Source organism: Nestor notabilis, unplaced genomic scaffold, assembly GCF_000696875.1.
Source record: "Nestor notabilis isolate BGI_N333 unplaced genomic scaffold, ASM69687v1 scaffold10314, whole genome shotgun sequence".
In the NCBI taxonomy this organism is placed as follows: domain Eukaryota; kingdom Metazoa; phylum Chordata; class Aves; order Psittaciformes; family Psittacidae; genus Nestor; species Nestor notabilis.
Window position 1 is genome coordinate 101,177 of NW_009926933.1, and position 22,003 is coordinate 123,179.

Here is a 22,003-nt window from a genome sequence, read left to right on the forward strand (position 1 = left end):
TAGGCTGGGGTCCCTCACCCAATTCTCCTGGGGCTGGACCACTGCAGGGAAAACAGTAGCAGATTCCTGGGGCCAGAAGGAGAGAAAGCAAATGGCACTCAGCTGGCATGGAAGTGTCCTGGACCCAGCACAACCTTCCCTGTAGTTTTTGTGAACCATGTAATTTATGACAAAGATCTGAGTGTTTTCAAAATGGGAACTTGGTGTTCTGCAAATGCAGTGTCTCTTTAATCAATGATCTTGTCTCTGCTCAGTCTCCATATTGAGATAAATCTTACTTACTGGCCTCCTACATTAGCAGCAAACTGTTCCATTTGCTTCCTTGTTTGTGCAGTTTTCAAATACCCTGCTAGTGGAATTTTTGAGTCCTGATAAATTATGCTGTGCAGACAGAAAAGGGGAATGTAGAATATATTAACGGATAGGGATGCAGAAAAATATCTTTGGATTCTTGGATGACTAATCCACACTTTCCTTGCAGTGAATCTACCCTGTTAGCATTCAAACGTGCAAAAGGGAACATAGCCAATGATTACTTCGATTTAACAGATGAAGGCTGTATTGCTAAATGTAATTCTATCATCACTCAAAAGTGAGCATCTCTCTTTAAAAAGTAAGGAGAAGCTGAACAGAATTAACCATGCCTTTAATTGCTTCTGTTTACAGTCAGTGATGTCAAATGATGGAAAAAAGTTATAAAGCCATAACTCAGATCTGTGTATTGGTATAAAGGCCACATTGACTTAAGGTCAGGTACAGAGGTCTGGGCTCTACCCAGATAATTATGGCAACAGGATCGCACTTCTTATTGCTTGTGAGCTTGAATAAAAAAGTAAAATCTTAGCAGCATAAACTTCCCACTTGCAAAGTCAATGGACAATACTCTGGTTAGCAGAAAAACGAGCAATACACATACCCTGTTTGTAATAAGGATGAACCCTCCAAAAAGGAGAGTGAGAAACATTTTGCTTCCAGCTGCAGGCTAATGAATGCCCTTTCTTCAGAGCTTATGGAAACAGCAATTATACTAACAGACAAGGTAGCTTTCTGTGACCTGCTGAAGAGGGACAACCAGTCTCCGTCTCTCCTTTTCCAATGTGTTTGAAAGTAGGTGGAATGAAGAAACCTTATTAGCTAGTAGGTCCGGAAAGGTGCAACACCTCTGAACGTCCTGTCACTTCTGCTTCTAACCAACTGAGAATCAAATTTAGATGTCTTTTAAAAATATTTGTTTCTGACCTAAATATTTCCTTTATTGTATTTGTTACACTAAGTTTATCACATGCAGTTCACAATACCAATTCAAAACTTCATGTCAGAGCTGTAATAGTTTGCCACAGGCACTGAGACTAACCAAGAAATCTTATTTCCTCTCCCTTATGGAATCAGGATCCAAGCACTTCCATTAATATTTCTACCAGTAAAGTTCCACTGCCTGAGTATTAATGCTACTTGTATTTATTAATTCCATAGAAGTGACCCCATTCCGGCTCCACATGTAGCTGGATGTCAATATGCTGAGCTGTGACTGTAAAAAGAGACTGTTTCTACCCCAAGGAGGAAAAAAGAGCAGCCAGATCAACTGCTTCTCGCACATCTTGGTGAGTAACTGATTCTTCTTGTTTTCTGAACAGATCTAGGAATGAGAAAAATCATTACCACACCATCTGATGCAGTTTGGATTTGGTTTCCTCGCTGAATAAAATACTGAAAAAATACTGAAGTGTTCTGATTTTCTATTTTATTTTCAAAAAAATATTTGGGGAAATATATAGTCCAATGTTATACACACACACACACACAGAGATATAAGAAAACAAACAAAAAAAATCAAATTGCTTTTATTTATAAAATATGGATTCTCAAATACCTTTTTGGCTAAATGGGTCTTGATTTGATCCCTTATGGCTGTTTTAATTATTTCATATATAAACTCTTTGTTTTATCTTATCTTAAAACCTGTCTTTACCTAGCATAAAGCACAGTGGAATGAGAAATGTATGGTCCTTTTCCCACAGAGAGCATCCATGAAGGAGCTTAGCAGATCGAGCTACCTAAATTGTGAGGAACTAAACTAGTTATCCCATATGCTGGAGAGACATTCCCTACAGCAGCAGCATCCAGCTAGCCTTCTGCAAGGAAAGAGATGTCAGGCAGATTCCCAAGACTGAAGACAGCAAATACAGTGTCCGAAATTCCTTCTTCCACCTGTCACAATAACTGCTACCCTGCTTGAACCAAGCAGAGTAACATGCTTAGCTCACACATGATGATGTATTACACCTGCATTAAACACTTCTTTGAATGTGTCAAGTCCTCAAGAAATAACTTCAAACCACTCTAAATTACTCTGACAAGAAATCTTATTAGATAATCTAACCCCCTAGGTGATGGAAAATGCAAATTAATAAGGACATGAAATAAAATCAACTGAACGTTTTCATGCTTGTGTCTTCCTTTACCATCTTAAATGTGGTAAATGTGCATAGTTTGTCTTTTTTAAGTGTCTGTCGTGGTCAATGTGTATCAACAGTGACTGAGCCTGTGGCTGGGGGCCTCTGTTTAGTAGAAGCTGGGACACTAAATCAGGAACAGCTCAAGTATTATGCTAAAGCTGTCTCTATTTCCTGTGACTAGAGCAGATCGGTCAGGATCCAGTGGCCAATACGTATTTTCAAAGAAAGATGGTGTTTCCAGCTGAGTGGAGGAAGAGTCTGTAACTGAAAATGGTTTCAAAGGGAACAATTCCGGAACCACTTAAAATGTAGGGAAAGTTTTAAGGACCACTGCAGGAGATGGGAAGCAGAAGCCCACATATCCTCTTTCTATAACCACTTAAAATACAGAGTAAGGACATAAAGGTGACCGGAGAAGATGGGAAGCAGAAGTCCACATTTTATTTCTCTATACTTAGACATAAATCAAACAAAAATCCTAATATTTTTAAAATATGCATATGTGTAACACAGGAAACTACCTGCTCCTCTTTGTGAAATTTCATTCCTTACTTTCACTATTTTGCTAAATTGACTTAGAAATGAAAGCACTTACATAGGAAACACATTATCTAGAGAGCAAAAATTGTAGTTATGGATTGAAATGTGAGTGATTACCTGAGATATTCCAACTTCAGCATCACTATCAGTTATTTTGAGCATATAAAATGCAAATAGATGAAAAGCTGTAAAGTGACAGGTTAAAAGCCCTTATTCTGAGACAGACATACTTGAGAACCATCACTGCTGTTGCTTCAGAGCATTGCTACTTATGGATGTAAGTATACTTACAGATACTTATGAATACATTTACACCTGATGAAGACAAGAAATAAACCGTCCTAAGTTCTCATGAAAACTTATTTGTTTATACATTTATGCAGTGCATAAATTACACATACTTCACCTGTAGTAGACATATGACATCTGCAATGCGCAGTCATATAAATCATCTTTTAGCTAACAAGCACTCTTAGAAGAGTAGCCACATGCTTGAAAAATTGAGAGAAACATATTAAGACTATTAGTTCAGCGACTGTAGCTACTTACAACATTCCCAGGAAAGGATAAATATTTTCTACAGATACCAAAAGCTATGTCAATAAAATGGCCTCAGAAACTGCAATACATTCTATCCTTTGTAATCACAAAAATAGCTTTTCATTTACTCAAACATCTAAGGAATAATTGACCGAGAAAGCCTTCAGCTATGATGAACACTTCTCGTGTTTTCTCCATTGCTGAATGGTTCTATTAAGTTTATCACAGCTGGGAGTGGGAATATTGGTAAAGCCTGAATGGGAGAGAAAGGCAATAGCCACCTGGTGATCTTGTAATGCAATAGTTCATGGATGCTTAAGCAGCCATGGATGGAGCTGTATAATATTTTCTTGCTGAAATAATTTCATGGCTTACAGTTCTCTTTTGTTGCAAAAGGACTAATATGTGAAATTTGTCAATTCAAGGGCATTTTCTGGGCTCAAGATCTGATAGTCATTTACTTTTCAGGAGTCCAAGGAAGTTATCTGGAAATGGACCCTCAGTTAACTTGGGTTTGCTCCACCGTTAGGCAGAACCAGCACAGCTCTGGTGATGTCTCCTGTCTGTAATGACTGTAGGAATATAACTGGTAGTAAAAAGGCAATTTTCATTAGCAATTTGAAATTCTTCCCATGTTCATTTCAATTAAACCTGCGGCCCTGTTATATAGTTGGCTATATATCTGTAATAATATTGCTGTAATAGCTGTAATCAATAGACAGTTGCAGATCAAAAATATACAAGCATATTAGGACATACACATGGATGCACACACAATTACACAGTACATGTATATATGTGAGTAATCTATATGCACACAAAAACATACACAATGGTAATGGAAATGAGATTAGGAAACATTTCATGTTAATAGAAGCCACATACTTGATTAAAGGCAGACAGGGGAAGTACTTTTCATTTTATATATAACTCATTTCTATTCTCAGAAAAAACAGACTGATTTAATCGGCTGTTATACTAATAAGATATGACAGATACAAAGGATTTTCCACCACTTAGTGATGATCTGGATCACACTGATACTTTTGTTGTTTATCCCTCAGCATGTTGCAGATGTTCACTGTGGTCAATATGAAACCAGCATCATCACTGGCACTGGTGAAACCTGTAGAGATGTAGTATACAACAGCAGCACAAAGACATGCTGGGTAGCAGAGATGGAAATCTTAATAGTGGTTTCTGAATGATGGGAGTCAAGAAAAGCTTAAAGAAGCCTTACAGTGAGGATCTGATGTTTACAAATACTTCTGTACACTTTTTGTTTCAGTTTGGAGTGCTGCATTGTTCATCAGTAGCAGGAAAAGCTGTCAAGGAAGCATAGTCTGATAAATTAAACATATTTAGCATATAATGCTAAAGAGATCCACATAGATGCATTTTTGGGGATGTGCTTTCCAACAGATCCAATTCACAATTTGCAGCCCTGGGAAAAGATTGAAGTGCATAAGAACAGAACAGAGTGCCATTTACATGTTCTGAGGTATCATGCCTGGCCTCCAGATGCTCTTCTGTAAGGGTACAGGTCTCCTGTAGGTCCTGCGTCATACCTGGTAGTTCTGGATGCATGGCTCAGACTCTACAGCATCTTCAGTGGAATTAGACACCTATGTGTCTAATTAGACACCTGGATCACCACATTCCTCCTTCTCCTCGGATTAACTTGTGCAAGTTAAGTTTCCAATCTGCCTTCTTTGTGCTTCAGCTCCTCATTTACACAGGGGCAACTGTCCTTACTCCATTTGTTTACAGCAGAAGTAGAAACTCAATGAAAATATGGTGCCTCCTCCTGGAATTTCAGGTGGAGTCCCAAATTCTATCAAATAAGAACCAAGGTTTATATAGTGCTATAAGCCTACACTGATGATGAATAAACTGTTCAGTTCGGAAAATCGAGGTAAAATCTTATCTAGCCTGATTGTTTCAAGGGAATGGCACAGTACTGCTCACTGTGTGGGGTGGCATGAAGTCTGTGCACCTATATAATCTGTAAGTGAAGCAATTTTAAATGCTTTATGGACTTTAAGGAGTAAGTCCCAAGGACAATTTCTTTTTTTTTAAGTAACTGGGGTACTGCACATGATACATAGATGATTTTTATGGCCGCTGTGGAGGGTTGTGAACTTGTTTTATTTGTGTAGATTAATATGTCATGGATTATTAATGAGTTACTTTCTCCTTCTAATAAGCAGTATTCATCTTCCACAAGTTCTGTGAGGTCCTCAGTTTTTGGCTGTAGAGTGCACATGAGCACTCAGCTCAAGTTTGTTGATATCAGAACTATTTAAACAATAGTGGATGCGAAGCAGGCAGCTTCTGCTACATGATTTTGATTTAATTTTGCCTACTTTCAAATCAGGCAGAGAAAATTTCTTCTTGCTCATTTCTTATTTTGACAGGACAGTTTTAATTTTTGATACGCAAAATGTGTAAGAAAGACACAACAAAGATTCTTTTAGGGTCTGCTACAGAGAAGTAGTAATAAAAATAAAGAAAATAGTCATTATTACTTCCTATCCTTGCTAGAATGTTCTTCCTTTTCAAATAGTTCATTGATTTCACTGACTTCATAGGAGGTCTGCATAAGCAAAGCACATAGAGGACAGGAACAAGATTATTACATTAATGAGAGCAGATGCTGTACAGACATCAGAAACTTAGTACAGTTAAAAAGATGAGTGACACAGGAAAATTAAATTATTGATCAGACACATCTCTAACAAACTGGTGGGCCTTATAATATATAGGAACTAAACCCAGCGTATATCTAGAAGGCGGCAAAGTAAATATATGTTATATATAATCACAGATTAAATCACTTCCTCCTTACTCGAGAAAAAATATGGTTTACCTTCAGGGGTTGCTTTGCAAGATCATGATGGCTACAGGGTCATGGCTAAAGAAACATCCTTGAAATCAGTTGTTATGATCATTGTGTAAGTCAGTGATATGAAGGACAAAGGGATCAAATCCATTTGTTTAAAGCAGTCTTATATTTGTTAGTATAACCTGCAGCAACCACAGTGAGCATTATCTTTATCTGAACATCTCACAGCAACTTACAACACTGAAAGGGGCTTGAAAAAAGATCAGTGTGCTTGAAAGCCTGGCTGCTTTTCCTAACTCTATTGGATGGCCTAATAAAATACATTACCTCTAGCCACAAACCTTGCTTCACTTACATTTTTACTCTTCTAAACAACATTTTTACTCTTCTAGAACAATATTGCCAGTACTGAGTAGGGGAGACTGGCATTCATGTTTAAGCAGGGAATTGTCCTTTATAAAGAATCAGCAGCACAGAATGATCCTCTAACCCAAATAACTTAGGAAATATTAACTACTGTGTCCATTGTAAAGATGAGTGAACTGCCGTGGACTTCAATATTGCCAAAGATTCAAAAGAGCAGAAACTAACTCCAGACACATGGCTCCCGGTCCATCAGACAATTCCTATTTTTGCCTGTCGGAGTCTCCCAGTGCTTAATGAGCAGTCCATAATTTGAATGAGGTAAGAGCAGTGAGGAGGAATTACTGAGTCTCAAATGAGTTATTTATTACCATACGAAGCTCACTCCTGAAGCTTCCAGGCATTCTTAAAACATATGCTGCAGGATACCTCGTGCCAGCTGGCAGCTCCACTGTTAGTCACTGCTTTTCAATGCCTGCAATTGACATTTTGTCCCAGATCCAGAATCTAAAACATAGTCTTCTCTGCTGGCTCAATTGAAGCTTCAAGCCATATAAAAACTTCTTGGTATTGGCAGACAGACGCGTAGTACCCTATACAAGATGATTCCAAAGTACATCCAGGTCTTAGACTGATCGCTTTAGTTTCTTCTACTGACATAATATATGCAGCAGGAGGCCTTCTACCTTCTGTTAGCTCTCCAAAATGAGAACTCAAGATCACAAAGAGGTTATAGCAAGTCTTTTGGATTTCATACAGTTGTGAACTGTTTCAGGACATAAAAGGAAAGGAATTCACCTTTAAATCACACAAGGTGATTTTGTCCACATGCTCTTTCCCCAGCTAAACCCTGGTAAAATCTGGTTTATGAAAATGAAAATAGAAGTGTTATGCCAAGGCAAAAAAATTCCACATTAAAGAAAAAAACAGATTAAGTAGTTCTCCCTGCAATGGCATATTGAGAGTAGAACTCAGTAAGGAACCTGAAGGTTTGAACTGTCAGAGTAGTTTGGGGTAGAAGGTATAGATAAACAGGCTATGCTGCAGAACCATACTCCATGTAAGCACATTATGTGGTGTAGTTACACATACACTGATGTGATTTTCCAATATGGAATTTAAAGGCTAATGTTTCCCTCTATCATTTTCTCAAACTCTCCAGTGAACTTGAATTACTTTTTTACACTTATTTAGTTTAATCGAAATACTAAATTTACCACCTCCAAAACATTCACAGCTCTGATCCTATAGGGCCTTGGAGAGCAGAGTACAACATAGTCACTAATCCTGGTAGTTGCAGTCACCATTCAATACTCAACTACTGTAATTAGTAAAACTGTGTTGTTGCTATTTTTCAGTAATAGAGGATTTCCAAAAGTAAATTACAGCCATAAATTACATCATTACAGCCTAGATTATTGTTCCATGAGGTAACAAATCTTGCAGAAAGACAATCAGCTTTGCTAGAGAAAAAAATACAGAGGACAAATCAGATGACTGAGACCTGACTAACGTCAGTGCTACTTCTGTTTCCATTTGCTGCTGAAATTCCCTCTCTCACCAATGTGCTGGCTTGCTGATGCTCATTCTGTGGTGCTGGTGCTTTAAATATCAGGCATGATTTGTTTCTGAGGGGAAAGCCAATCTTGATAGGCTCACAGTCTGTGCCAATTCACATTGCCAGGCCCTACAGTTTAACTATGGTCTGAAGCACACACCACAGCAATGGGGCGCTGCCACAGTGTACAAGTTTTGGTCTGTTAATTCATTTAGCATATGTGCATCAATCTGGAGAGCTCGGGCACTGCAGAAAGATCTCTGAACACAGCCTCTCCAGCTTAGCAAAGTAGATTCTGTTAATAGTCCAAGCTCTGGTACGCTCTCTGTACCCTTTTGGTGCTGGGACAATGAATAGTTCAAATCCCATCGCCACTGCTGCTCCCCATGTCCTTATAGCAGCTGCTACACAAAGAGAAACAGCCAGAAGCACAGTGCTAGCTTTCTCTCCAGGACTGTACTAAACCCTGTCCTAGCTTTTAGTGTTTTATCTCCCTCAAGCAGAACTACTGAGTTTGAATTAGTGTCCTAATGTATTCCATGACAAACATCCTCAGTGATGAGAGTCTGTCTGGCTAACAGAATGTAAACTGAAAGCAGGGTAAGGCAAACATGCATCTGTAGCAAACTGAAGGTGAGAAGTTGCTGGGTTTTTAATGCTCAAGGTAGCTCATTATAACACTGAGGCATATAAAAGTCCTGATGATTTTTTTTTTCCCCATGCTCACTCATTATCTTCCATTAGAGTAAAGCATCTTCATGTTGTCTAGACAGGCTCACTGTCCAAGCTGCAGCACCTCAGAACCTCATTAAGAGTCCACCCTGAACAATTCCTGATTCTGCTAGGTATTTCACCTGATTGTGAAAAATGAGGTAATCCCCAGAAATAGGGAAACTCTTTATGGATCAAAATCGTCATCAGAAACTGCCAACTACGAGAAACTGCTCCTGTTCTTCAGTGTAAGTCACAGCTAACCCACTTAATACTCAAGCTGGCTGTTGCAAGCATACCTGGTCTGCTCTGGCAGATGTGGTTCAGCCTGTCACTCTTCTAAGTGACAGCATGTGAAGGTGGAAAGCATTTACTATTTAGGGTAAAAAAATATTTGTTGTCTGGAATAAGCTTGGGCAGTGCCTGGACTTACATTTATCAGTTAAGACAACTGATTGTTAGCTACAGCTAATGCGAAAGCACTAGTTCAGATGAAAACTAGTACTTTTGTAAGTAAACTTCCATAGGATAGGGCATAATCTAGCAATCGAGACTTCTGAGTTCAATTTCCCTTCCAGCTTTGCCAGCACCTCGTGAATAAAGCCATCAATGTTCCTCCACCTCCCTTCAAGTCCTTCACGGCAGAAGTACGGTGCTGCAGGAGGTTTAGAATCAGGTACAGCATTTGCCCCATTGCTGGCCGTGGTCAAAGTCTGAATTGCTTAACACACACACTACAGTCTTACAAATTGGTAACTTCTCTGCCTTGAAATTCCAGTTCTGTTTCAGCTGCAAACTTTTGCAGACTATCGAAAGAGATAGCCTCTGATACTGGTCTCCTGATCCTGCTGAGAAGTGTTTCTCTGTCCTTCTCTATCTCATCTGGCAGTGAAGGCAGCAGGGGAGGGCACACAGGGTGAATACAGTCCTTAACAGCCACAGCATCAAAACACACAGCCCTGAAATGTCCCTCTCAAGCACTGTCATCTGGGTCCAGAGCTCGCTTTCTGCTGGCTCATTATTATGGCTCCACATGGGCTCTGCTCACATGTGTGTGGCAGCTGTGAAGTTGCCTTTGTGGTTATGTTAAGCAATGAAAATTTTAATCAGCTGTCATTTCAAATATAAACTTGTTATTTAAGATGTCATCTTCTGATGGAGCAGTGTCACAAACCTGAACCAATACTTAAAGCAGTCGAAAATCCTGCCCAATAAATTACAAGGACAAAAGAATCTCCAGACAATGCAGTGCCATGAACCAATACCAAAATTATCTGCAGTGGAATGTGGACTTGACTCAGGCTAACTTGCAGTGCTGAGAATCAGCATTGAAGCCCCTGGCTATCTCCATGCAGCCCTGCACTGTGCCATGCTGTCAGAAGGAAGAGCCCACAACATGCACAAGTGATCAGCATCAAGCGTGGACTGGTTGGGGGACCTCATATAACTATGCCCACTATGTGGGATCCTGTGCTCCAGTGTCAGCTGAGCTGTCCCTTCTTTCCCACCCATGGAGCTAGTTTCATCCAACCTTGAACAACACCTTGACTTTGACCAGCTTGGCTTGCAGACTGAGAATTTTCTAGAGGCTTCTGACTTGTCTGTCATTTGTCTGGGCAGCATTTAGTGCTGTGAGACACTCCTTTCAAAGGGGAGCATTCAGGTATTACCACAACACTAAGCATCCAATAACTGAGTCGCTGGCTGTCTCATGCACGTTATCACTGTTCTGTAATTTTGTGTTTGGTTTGCAGGATTTCTCTCCCGACAAGGCTGAGAAGCATATATATTAAGGTTCACACTAATATCACTCTACTACAGGCAGGAAAATCAGCAAAGAAACCCCAGAGTTTTCTACATGGCAGGGATCTTCACAAATCTGGAAGCTAGCTGACCCCAGCTCTCCTCAGCGTTTTAAAAATCTCAGCATAATCCATTCAACAGCATTGTCAGATATGAGGGATGCTGGAAGAGGAAATTATACACACTGTTGTGCTGCACAGAAAATGACATACAACTCGATCCAAAGGAAAAATTAATTCCAGCCAGCTGAGATAGCCTTATTGATCCATTCTCATTTCCTGCGAAAGGTAGGACTAAGTGCGACTGTAGTAAAGAAAAGGAAAACAGAAGCTAGAAGCAAAAGTGCAGGGGTTGTAGAAATGATGACTGGGACTTAAGGCACTGTTAAATTGAGCCGTATTGAATTCTTTACGTTGTCTGCGTCTTCTGACCACTTTAAGATCAATGAACAACAGTTCATTCTTTTTTTTGTTTTTTGCTTTTTTTTCCTGATGGGCAGACAACAAAAAAGCCAATTCTTAACAGATAAGATTAATCAATAAACATTGCTAGTCACAGCTCAATGCACTAAGTGAGGCAGCCAATTTATAAGCAGGTATGCAGCAGGATCTTGAGTTTATTTGGTATAAATATAGTGCAATGACACAAACTTTAGGGACATTCCAACCACCATAAATCTGAAGGAAGGAATGCTATCCTTATTTAAACAATTGCAACCTGCCATGATGGAAATTGTAGGTATGTAAGTGATCTCGGTTACTGCTTCTCCCTTAACACCAGAAGATTGGAACTCTGGTCTTTCACACAGAGCACTCTGTCTTGTAAGTGAACTATACAAATTCTTGACTTCATGGCATTATTTAGGGCTTCACAGTTCATTTAAGCTGTCCCAGTTATTAATAATAATAGCATAGTTTTACATCAAATAAATTTCCTTCAACTCACAGGGTTTATTTGATGTGATTCATAATTAAATTATCTGACACAATACCTGTCAGCTGAAAAGCTGATATGTAGACTATCTGTTTGTTTGTTTGTGATAAGCAAATCAGGAAATGGATGGGTTTGTATAGCCTCAGCTTTTATCTTCTGGAATGCTCCCAGTGCCTGTTGCACCCTGCTTAATTCAAGATTGAAAGATTAACAGGAGTGAGAATTCTGCACTTCTGTGACCTTGAAACAGATAGAGCTTTACAATGGGAAGTCAAGAGTGTGCAGGGATAAAAACTATTTATTTAGCTCTGTATTTTAAAATGGTATTACAGGGACTTCATTACAATGAAATACCTTAAAAAATCTTTACCTTAGGGACTGGGATACAGAAATGTGTATATAAAGCAAACATTGCTTTGGGAGCTAAATATTTGATCCTCTGCGTTTTAATGGACAGCAAGTTAACAGCATACATAAAAATGTCCAAAAGCGGTTTTGGCTGAGTCACAGCTCTGCATCTTTCATGGCATTCACTCACTTCTGCAGCAGAACTGTCAATACACTCAGTTCTGAATATAAAGAAAGGTACATGGAAACCAAGCACTTGTTTGAAGGACTACTACTTCAGTTTTATATACAGGGACCCAGATGGTCTTGCATAAATATTAAGCCATTGATTCCCCATCTTGCTGCCATGAAGGAGTTCTTTAATATTAATGTGCCTTCCTGGCATCAAACAATGAACTTATATATAGGTCTTCTATCTTGTTCTATACCAAAGCAAAATTTCATAGTATTAAAAATATGTATTATCCATTTAAAGCATGGAATTTCTCGCTAAATTTCCTAAAACACCATCTCGTGTTGGGCACAAACATACAGGCTTCTTCAGTGGGATTTGTGTGTGTGCACGTGCTAGAAAGGTGAACAATTTTGGGTATGTTTTTTAATCTAGTCAAGTGTTAAAATCAATACAGTTGGCTACACTTGCTTGTGATTAATTGAGGAGGTTTTCAAAAGCAACTTAGCAGACAATTAAGTTCTTATGAAAACACTTTCCTAATTGATCCTGCAACAAGTAACAGGAACTAAAAAATGCCAGGATAGGGCACAACTCAGACAGCAGATTTTCTCTATTGGAAGATTAAATCTTTGGGGTAGATTTTTCCCATCAGCAAACAGTGGGATATATTTTCCATTTTGCCTTAAGAAATCTTATTTTCTTATTTAACTCTCATACTCGATGAATTTTATTATCCCCTGTTTCTGTAGCTGTTGTATCTCGCACCTGCGATGATTTAAGTGAGTCAAGCAACCTGAAGGAGGGACTGTGTGCCTGAAAGAGCACCCATCTTTCTCCATGTGTATCAGATGGTCTAATAAATGACATTACCTCTTTACAAATCTTGCCTCAGCTAATTATTGCTAGTCAATGATGGAAATATAACATATAAATCTAATCTGATAAATCCGTACTTTGAATGAGACATCTAGGATCTGGAACAGCCTACACAAAAGAGATACTGAGTGGATGGTTGCACCCAGTGCCATACCCAGGAGTTTGGTAGTGAGAGTACTACATATGTCTGATTAGGATCTCTTTTTGATGCTTCACTCCCCACAGTACTTACTTAACTAAAATATGGTATGTGAGAGTTAGGAAGCAACAGAATCAATTAGAATTACATTTTTCTAACTTTTCTGTCTCATTTTTCTCCCTAAATACCTTGAAGGGTGAAATGTCCTCCAAAATTACTCAGAATGATTAACTTCTGAGCTCAGGAAAAGAATATACTTACCTCAAGTGTACATCTCTTTTTTTTTTTTTTTTCTGGAAAGACGTTACTACACTTATTTTCCACCCAGTAGTATTGATATCTCTTGCTCCTTTTATTTCACTGCAGTGTTCGTTGTAGTAGCATCGATGCATTGTTGTTTCTTGTATACACTATTTAGTGTAGTAGTTGGGCACACAGAATACAGATTCTACTAAAACCCTCTCTTTGACTGTATGATACATTCCCACTGATATTTCAGCTGCTGCATCCTATCACTTGCTCCACTGATCCAAGCAAGGCTCTTATAAAATTCCAGGTTCACTCTTACCAACAATGTCAATTCTCTAATATCTTTCATTCCAAAATACTGTAGCAACAATTGCACTAACCTTTTGAAGACCCACTTGTTTTTCATCTTACTACTTTTTTGTAATGTAATCAGGCATAGGGCAATAAAAGATACATGATCTTTCTTGCTTCATAAGCTCGGAATGGCTCACAAGAGACATGCATTGCTCTGAGAGCCAGAGACAACCTTTATGTTATACTCAGACCAAGCAAACATTTGCTGCTTTCATCCTCAAAAGACTGACTAGGATACCTGTCAGGCCAATGGCAGAGACTCAATCAGATTCCTCTATCCTAATATAGCACAATACCTCTGGGCAGCTCCTTCTTTCCCTTTATTCGGCCACCTTTAAAAATTGTGAGTATCAGATCTTACTTTTCATGTTAGCAGTTTTGCTGTAGGACCACTCCATGCTTAAATCAACAAAATCTACTTTACCCACTAGAGGATTATGAAACACACTTGCTGATAAACGCTGAGATCTAATTTCTGTGCAAAATATTGTGCTGTTCCTTTGCAGCGCATAGTTGAGATAAAGACTGTGGTCTGACTTCTTTTCAGATACAGCATCACTCTCTCTCTTTTCAGTGTGACTCTTGTTTCTGAATAGGAGAACTGCCAGGTAAGCAGCTCAGCCAGAGATTAATGCCTAAGTGAAGATAGCACCCTGGCTGGATATGCCATGTTAGCTAACAGAAAACTCTGAAAATTCCCTTTATCTACTAATATCCTGCTAGCAAAGCCAATTTTGCATTAGTATCCCATCTGACTGGATTCTGTTAACACAGTATATTTTGGCTCCAGCCGAGTGTTATCACAAGGTACAGAAATGAGATAAACAAACGCAAGAAAGCTTTGCAAAGAGAAAGGTTTAATGATTTCAGTGGTTGAACCCTTTGCACAACCCAGAGGGCCTAATGGTACATCTGTTGGGAATAAAAGATCTTACCTTACAGGACTTAAACAATGCTAAATTAATTCATTTAGACCTCCAGTTCTTAAAGGAGCCCATGTATGTAGAAGAATTTTAATCTAGAATAGACACAAGTCTGCAAGGAAATCTTGAACCTTCTATGCAAGTGCAAAAGCATTAGACCCTGACAGGAGATACTAAGAAAAGTAAATAATCTTGATTCCCTCAGCTATGGAATACAGAGAAGAAGATGTTAAGTCTGCCAGTAGACAGGAGTCTATCATTTGGTACTGGAAGGCACCTATCTCAAAACAACATCTGACCAGAAAAGCCTTCCTTACATATGTTCTCAAGTCTATAGAGGACAGATGCTCAAATACGTATTCCCTGTTGAACTCCACAGGTAATGAAGACAATTATTTCCCTCTCAGATCTACAACGTAGCACAGGCTTTCTGCTGACTTAACAGACTTCGGATCAGGAAATTGCTGGGCATGATCTCATTTGATATGAGCAGCAGTTTTACTCTTCAAAGGGAAAGAATATATTGAGACTAGGACTTCCAGGAAATGATATTCATCTAATTATCTGCTGCAAACCACTGAACACTGTGCAAGGGAAAGACTGCCAGAATGTCCCCACCAAGATTATGCACAGCAGAGGCAAAATTCACAAGCGAGACATGTTTAACTCCTCTTCCAGATCCTGAGCTCTAACACTGACTAATGATTCCATGTGCAGTTCCTCTATTAATTGCCACTTGGTGCTGTTACAGGCAGATTTTGCACTTCTTCCTTTCCTGAGCTTTGGCAGGACTTCCAAAGTAAATGCTCAGTGCGTATTTCACCTGTGAGCATGGAAAAAGTTCTCCACATGTACCTAAATCCCACAGAAAATAAAATGCCTCCCTAACAGCGCACCTGAGATGTTGGAGACTCCAGTGAAATTTCTTGTTTGCTTGACTCGGAACAGGAATATAATCCTAGGTTGTTCACTCATAGGAGGGGGCCCTAAATGCTGAGTCTCAGTGCTCCCACTGTCCCAGCCTTGCTTTGCAGAGTAACTGCATCTTCACTGGGCCAGAGGAGGAAAAGATGACACTGCTTCCAAAAATCACCTTGTAAAGACAGGCAACAGGTACAATTTCACAGGGAGGTAGGTCACTCACAACTGGTGCTACAACACTGAGCAGAGCACATATCTAACCCAAGGTATTTTTCCATATGAAAGTCTATACTACATTTTTCTTAAATATATTATTGAGGCTATAATTATTTTCTGTTTTCCTTAAAGCCACAGATTCTTACACTATTAGGGAAACTGCCGGCAAAATTGGTAACAGCCTCAGCCTACTAAGGATCAAGCATCTTAGGCTTTAGCAGAAGGTGCTCCAGGCCCTATAAAGTTTTCTACAGCTTGCAAGTTCAAGCCATGTAATGTCAATTAGAAATGGGAAGGTAAATCTACTTGACTTTTTGTTACCAGCTCATGGCCTGGAGGGAACCAGGGACGTCAGAAATTCAGGATTTAAAAGTCTGAAAGAGATTTTTAAAGTGGCAGCATCCCTTTCCCCCGTGGTAAGTTTATAAGAACTGAAATTATGTGATGTGTACAGACCATTAAATGGGGGCATGATTTTAGCAAGCAGTCTTTTACAGCTATAAAATGGGGAGGCAGGGGAGACAGTACCCCTTTGCAGTCTCTCTGAGGCCTGGTATATGTTTTCTCAGACCACATACAGATCGGATGGAGCAACATGCTGAAACAGTTTCTTACCATTGCCAGTGGAACAATTCCAACAAGATCCTTCTGGCAGATGAAGATTTCAGACAAGGTTATGTCTGTTGTCCCCTTCCGAGGGTATTCCACCTGCCAGGTGATGGGCTGCGTTCCAGAAAGGCTGCTGAAACTGGCTATTTCAAAGTTCATCTGCACGACCTCATTGAATAAACTGTTACTTCTGAAAAGAGGAAAACAGGGAAAGGGAAGAGCTATTACTTTCACTGAAGAAGGCAAATGAAGTGAATCATATTAGCTACTGGAAAATGCAGCTATTTATATGCAGATATAACACAAGGCCTTTTCCAATCTACAACTTCTTCAGAACATACAAACTGGAATTATTCAAAATGAGTCAGCTGCTCTTACTATGAACACTATGTGGAGGGATAAAATCCAGGATATTGTATCAGATGAAAGCAAAATATACTTATTCCATTACATGTTTTTTAAGATTTTGCAAGTATGAGTCAACCCAACTGCAAGGTGGATTTGACCCAAATCAACCAAAGTCCAGTGCAGCTCATGAAGACTGAAGAGCCCAGAATTAGTGCAGCCAAAAAGAAAACCAAGATTCATTGTACATGTCCACTATCAAAATCATATAAAGCCTTAGCAATGAAACTCAGTGTAACTGAAGCTCATATTACTGCATGGAAACTGCTAAAAATATTAACATGATTAAATGGCAAAATGACAAGATTAGTCTAAACTTAGAGGTAAGCTCTGGGATTTAGAAACCCAGACAGCTGAGACCAACTAGAAAGAACAAAGCTATGGCAGGTAAAATATACTATGAAGTCAGGAAGCATAAGATAATTTGAATAACAAATATGAAAAGACATGTTGAAATTTCTTTAACTGTATCAGAAATAAAAAGAATATATGGAAGAAATTGGCCAGACTATCTGCCAGTCTAATTAAAAAAACCCCAAACATAAAACCCAACAAATCTTTTGCATCAGGAATTAGACATTGACTTTTCTGGAACTTTCCAAAAGTCCTTCCACAGTGTAGAAAGTCTTACTATTTCACAGAATATTACTTCAACCTAACTCTACACCATAGTAATTTTAAAATGAAGAGAAAGACAGGCATCTTCCTAGCTTCAGTAATCCAATCCCAGCTTCATGACACCTTTGGATGCATTCATCATGTAACAGCTTCAATTTTCCCTCTTTTTTTATGTACAATACACAAAGGCCTATTTCTGAGAAAATCCATCAAGAACTGATCATGTACAAAGCACTTATATCCTCAAGTGCTAGACTTTCTTTTTACCTCTGAACAGAAATCACCATTTTTTATTACTTAAGACATATTCTATGCTTTACTTTGCATGATTACTTTGAAAGCAAATGCGTTCCCCTGATAATTATTATTTTGATTATGGGTTTTCATTTGGATGGCTTGCTCTGAAAAGCCTGATGCTTTAAACTTATTTCCTTGCTGTTTTCTTGCTGTGTCAAAAAAAGAGACATAGGAACACATCTGCAAGAGTGGTATACTTCCTCCATGCATTTAAAGAGTGATTTTGTGTACTGGTTTGATAGATGGATGGGTTTAGCAATTCATAACTCAAGACCAGCCTATTCCCATTTGAAGAGTTCCTACTAAATAAATCTTAGAGCTTGTAAATATAAGGCAACCGTGCTAACTGTAGTTTACACACTTCTGGGACATCTCAAAATGAATACATACTGGATTGAACTTTGCAATTTATTTGAAAGCATGATTATATGCAAAGATACCTGAATCACCTGAGCTCCAGTGTTCATTTAGCTGTTAAAGGCACCATTATGCCTCAGATTAATGACACCTGAAATGCCATTATTTTCACCATTTCTAGATTCGATGCTTAGTAACTGACAGAGAGAAAGTTTTTACATGTGATTGACTATCTCAGTGCTTTCACTTACGCTAAATAGAGAATACATTTTTGCACACATCAAAGCTGTTCTAAGAGAGACTGTATGTCAGGCAAGTTTTCCTGATCAAGAAGTCTACACTTCTCTACATAGCCTCTGAGCAGATGTGAAATGTGCAGCTTTACAACAGAGACCCCACAACTCTCCTGGCAGGATCAGAGCTCTAAGTGGGAAGCTGAGGCTCATTTCCAGGCAGCCTACTGATTCCTGATGCTCTGACTTAGGTGAGGACTGATCACTCCCTTCTGGATCCCAGCTCTCGATTCACACCTAATTTTCCCTGGTCCTTCAGACAATTTCTAAGAGTTGCCTGGTGGTCAGCTCATGAATTGTCCATGCTGTTTACCTTCAGCACACACTTGAGCCTGGCTTTGAGCTACCCAGGGGAAATACCCAGAACAAAATCTCTGGGCATCCTGTTTGTGTGATGCATTTCACAGCACACTTAACTGTGAGACTTTGATTTTAGCAATTGAAGAAAATGTCAACATTTTTTCATCTATTACACACACACATACACATTTGGAGAACTTCATGGCAAACTGCACAACTGCAATACAAACCACACTTAACTGCTATTGCCTCAGTTGCACTCAGCAATATTATCTTCACTGGAGACACAAACAACAGCCTGCATCTTAAGAAGCACTAAACTCCCCCATAAACAAGTCTGACATAAACTGACTTCCTTCCTCCCAAATGCACAATTATCAGAATCACTCTTCCACCACTGACAGTTACATCTGCCACCATGTGATCTTCTCAGACTAAAATGAGGGACTTAGTGTCCATGCTCTATTTATATACCATCTGTTGCAATGAGGCTTGAGGGTCATCCACTCCTAAATCTCTTCTCCATTCCACTGTAGACATAGCTATCTCAATTTTGCGCATGGGGGCTGAAGGAGAGGCAATGTGACACACATGAGGTCATATGGAAGACTGGAACAGAGTAAGGAACTGATCTGTGTTTTTCCAAACCTCTTCTTAACCACTAGACCATCATTCTGGTGTTGATGGAAATAGGAACCACAGCACTTGATTCTAGTTTTAAATGGGCCTCAGTGTATCCACCTTAAATTCCAACATCGTTCTGCACATGAGGCATATTTTGATGAGCTATTCTGTGAAAGAAATCACTTTTATTGCCTTTCACAACACGGCTTCTAAACACCTGCTTAATTTGGATTTCCAGTTCTCACCGAGTGCTTGGTACCACTCACTGAGCTCTTTCAGCCAAGTATCCTTTTGGCCCATGACAAAGATAGGCTGCTTCTTCCCAGCGTATCAAGCTGTAGTGCTGGAGAGATAAAAAATGGTACCAAAATTCTTTTACAGAATTCTGTATAACATGGCTAAAATATTTCTTCTGTAAAATAAGTGATACAAAAATGTTCAAAACTCTGCATGGTATAAGAGAAAGGTTTTATTGGTATTTTTTCAGGATCACCTGCATGATTATTTTAGTGCCTGTATTTGAGAGTAATGCACCCATCTCCCTCCATAGTAATAAAGCCTTTATACAATGTCACACTATCATCAGTTTCCTCCTTCTCTCTTCATACAGAAGAAACAGAGGATGATCAACAGCTGGGAAAGCATCCACTTGAAAAAAAATATGCCTTCAGAGATGTGTAATGGCTGAGAAAAAAACTTCTCATGAAGCACATTTAATGTTCAGAGCTTGTTCACTGACTGAAACAGCAATTCCTTAATATCTAACATTTAGAACTGCTCAGCTGCTGGAACAGCAAGTAATTATCAAACTTTTCTAAAGTACACAGCACGTAGTGATTACAAATGAAGCTTCATGAAGGCAGGGTTTCTAAGGAATTGCTCTGGGGTGCATATATGAGTCTAATTTGATTGGATTGAGAGTTCCTCATAGCCAGTTCACTCCTTGGATTTATTTTAATTTATAAATAAGCTAATCATTCAGGGCTAGATTGGACCATGTGCTTGCACAAGGGAGTAAGGACTCCCTTTGATCTGCTAAACAGCCACTCTGGCTCTGGGTCTGAGCACACAGACGTAAGTGAGAAGCACTGAACTCATTGTTACTCCTTTGCTGGAGCAGATGGGCAATGATTAGGAGCTACTTACTGGTTACAGCGGCTGACCCAGCAAGTTAGTGATGGAGTTAGTAATTTGCTACTGGCGTAGGCTAGCAGTAAATTACTACCCCAGGAGAACGAGGAGGAACAGTGCTGCAGAGCTGTGTGAATGCTTCTGAGGAGCAGTTTTAGAAAAAGAAGGTGGAACAGAAATGTTCTGTTAATGAAAAGATAATAAAAAATGCATAAAAGGCAAAACAAAAGTGACAAAGGGAGCAACTGCCATGGAACTCACCAGCTGTTGCCAACTCTATGGACAGAACACATGCTTTTGATATCACCTACTGTTAATTTAACCAGGATTTTTGATTTTGGAATATTTTTGAGTATGATATTAAGCATTCCTTTGCAACTACTTATGGAACATTCAAACGTTCAGTGCCTTGAGAAATATTTACCCTTGGAAGGAGATTTTTCTTATATGGGTACCCAGGACTGGCTATATCAAAAGCTGTACTTAAATCTCTCTTCAACATAAAGGATTTAAAATGTGGTATTATGGACACACAACCCACACATAGACGCATAATGTGGGTAATACTACAGATGCTAGAATGCAAAATAGATTCTGTTTCTCTGCAGAGGTCTAGTAAGAGGTGGAATGATGTTAAACCTGTCAATGCTGAAAGGCTTGTGCTGGCCACACATGGCCAGGGCTCACCTGATCCCAGAACAATGAACCACAGGCCCAGTGCTGCAAAGGCTTTCGCAGGGTGCAATGGAGGGGAAGGCAGATAATTACTAACAAAAGCAGTGCACGGATCTCAGCTGATGCAAGATCCATAAACAAATGGAAATCTTTGTTGAATGCCCGTCTACACGTGCGGACCACGAGTCTCTGATGAGAGATTTCAGAGTGTTGGGTTATTGCTCTGAGTAATAGAGCAGTTTCGACTCTTAAATGAGTGAATCTTAGGACTGCTACAGGCTAAATCAATAATTTCGATTTATTGCAGTGGCTCTCAAAAGAGAAATCTTAAAAAGCCTAGATTAAAAACATTTTTTAGCCATCCTTTATTCCAACAGATTTTTACTGGAAGTGCCTAGGGATCCAAGAACACTTTGACCTGCTGGAAATTTAGCAACTCTTTTCCTCTTTAATGCTTTCCAGTTTGACAGTGACATCTTAATGCAAGATCAGCACTTACTAAATGACATAAAATATTGAAAAGAGGACAAACCCCATTACCCCTCAGTTACACTGCACATCTTATTCTTCACTCAAATTAATGTCTTGATGTATGTTACTACCATGTACAGAGCCAAAGTCTCATCAAAATCCAATGGTCACAATGAACCCCAGAGAAATCCGTACTTCAGCCCACTTAGATGCCTCTTCCCATCTTGGAAAAGATTGTAATGGGGTACGGGGCATATGTTCCTCTATTCCTGC

At 39.2% G+C, this 22,003-nt stretch overlaps 1 protein-coding gene across 1 annotated transcript in view; it reads right to left on the minus strand.

Annotated features, from left to right (window-relative positions):
• Positions 1 to 22,003, minus strand: part of TMEM132C (transmembrane protein 132C) — a 157,090-nt gene that overhangs the window by 36,252 nt on the left and 98,835 nt on the right. Inside the window, exon 4 of the mRNA XM_010013827.1 lies at positions 16,566 to 16,749. Within this exon, the coding sequence (XP_010012129.1) occupies positions 16,566 to 16,749 (184 nt within the window). The remainder of the gene's footprint in view (positions 1 to 16,565; positions 16,750 to 22,003) is intronic.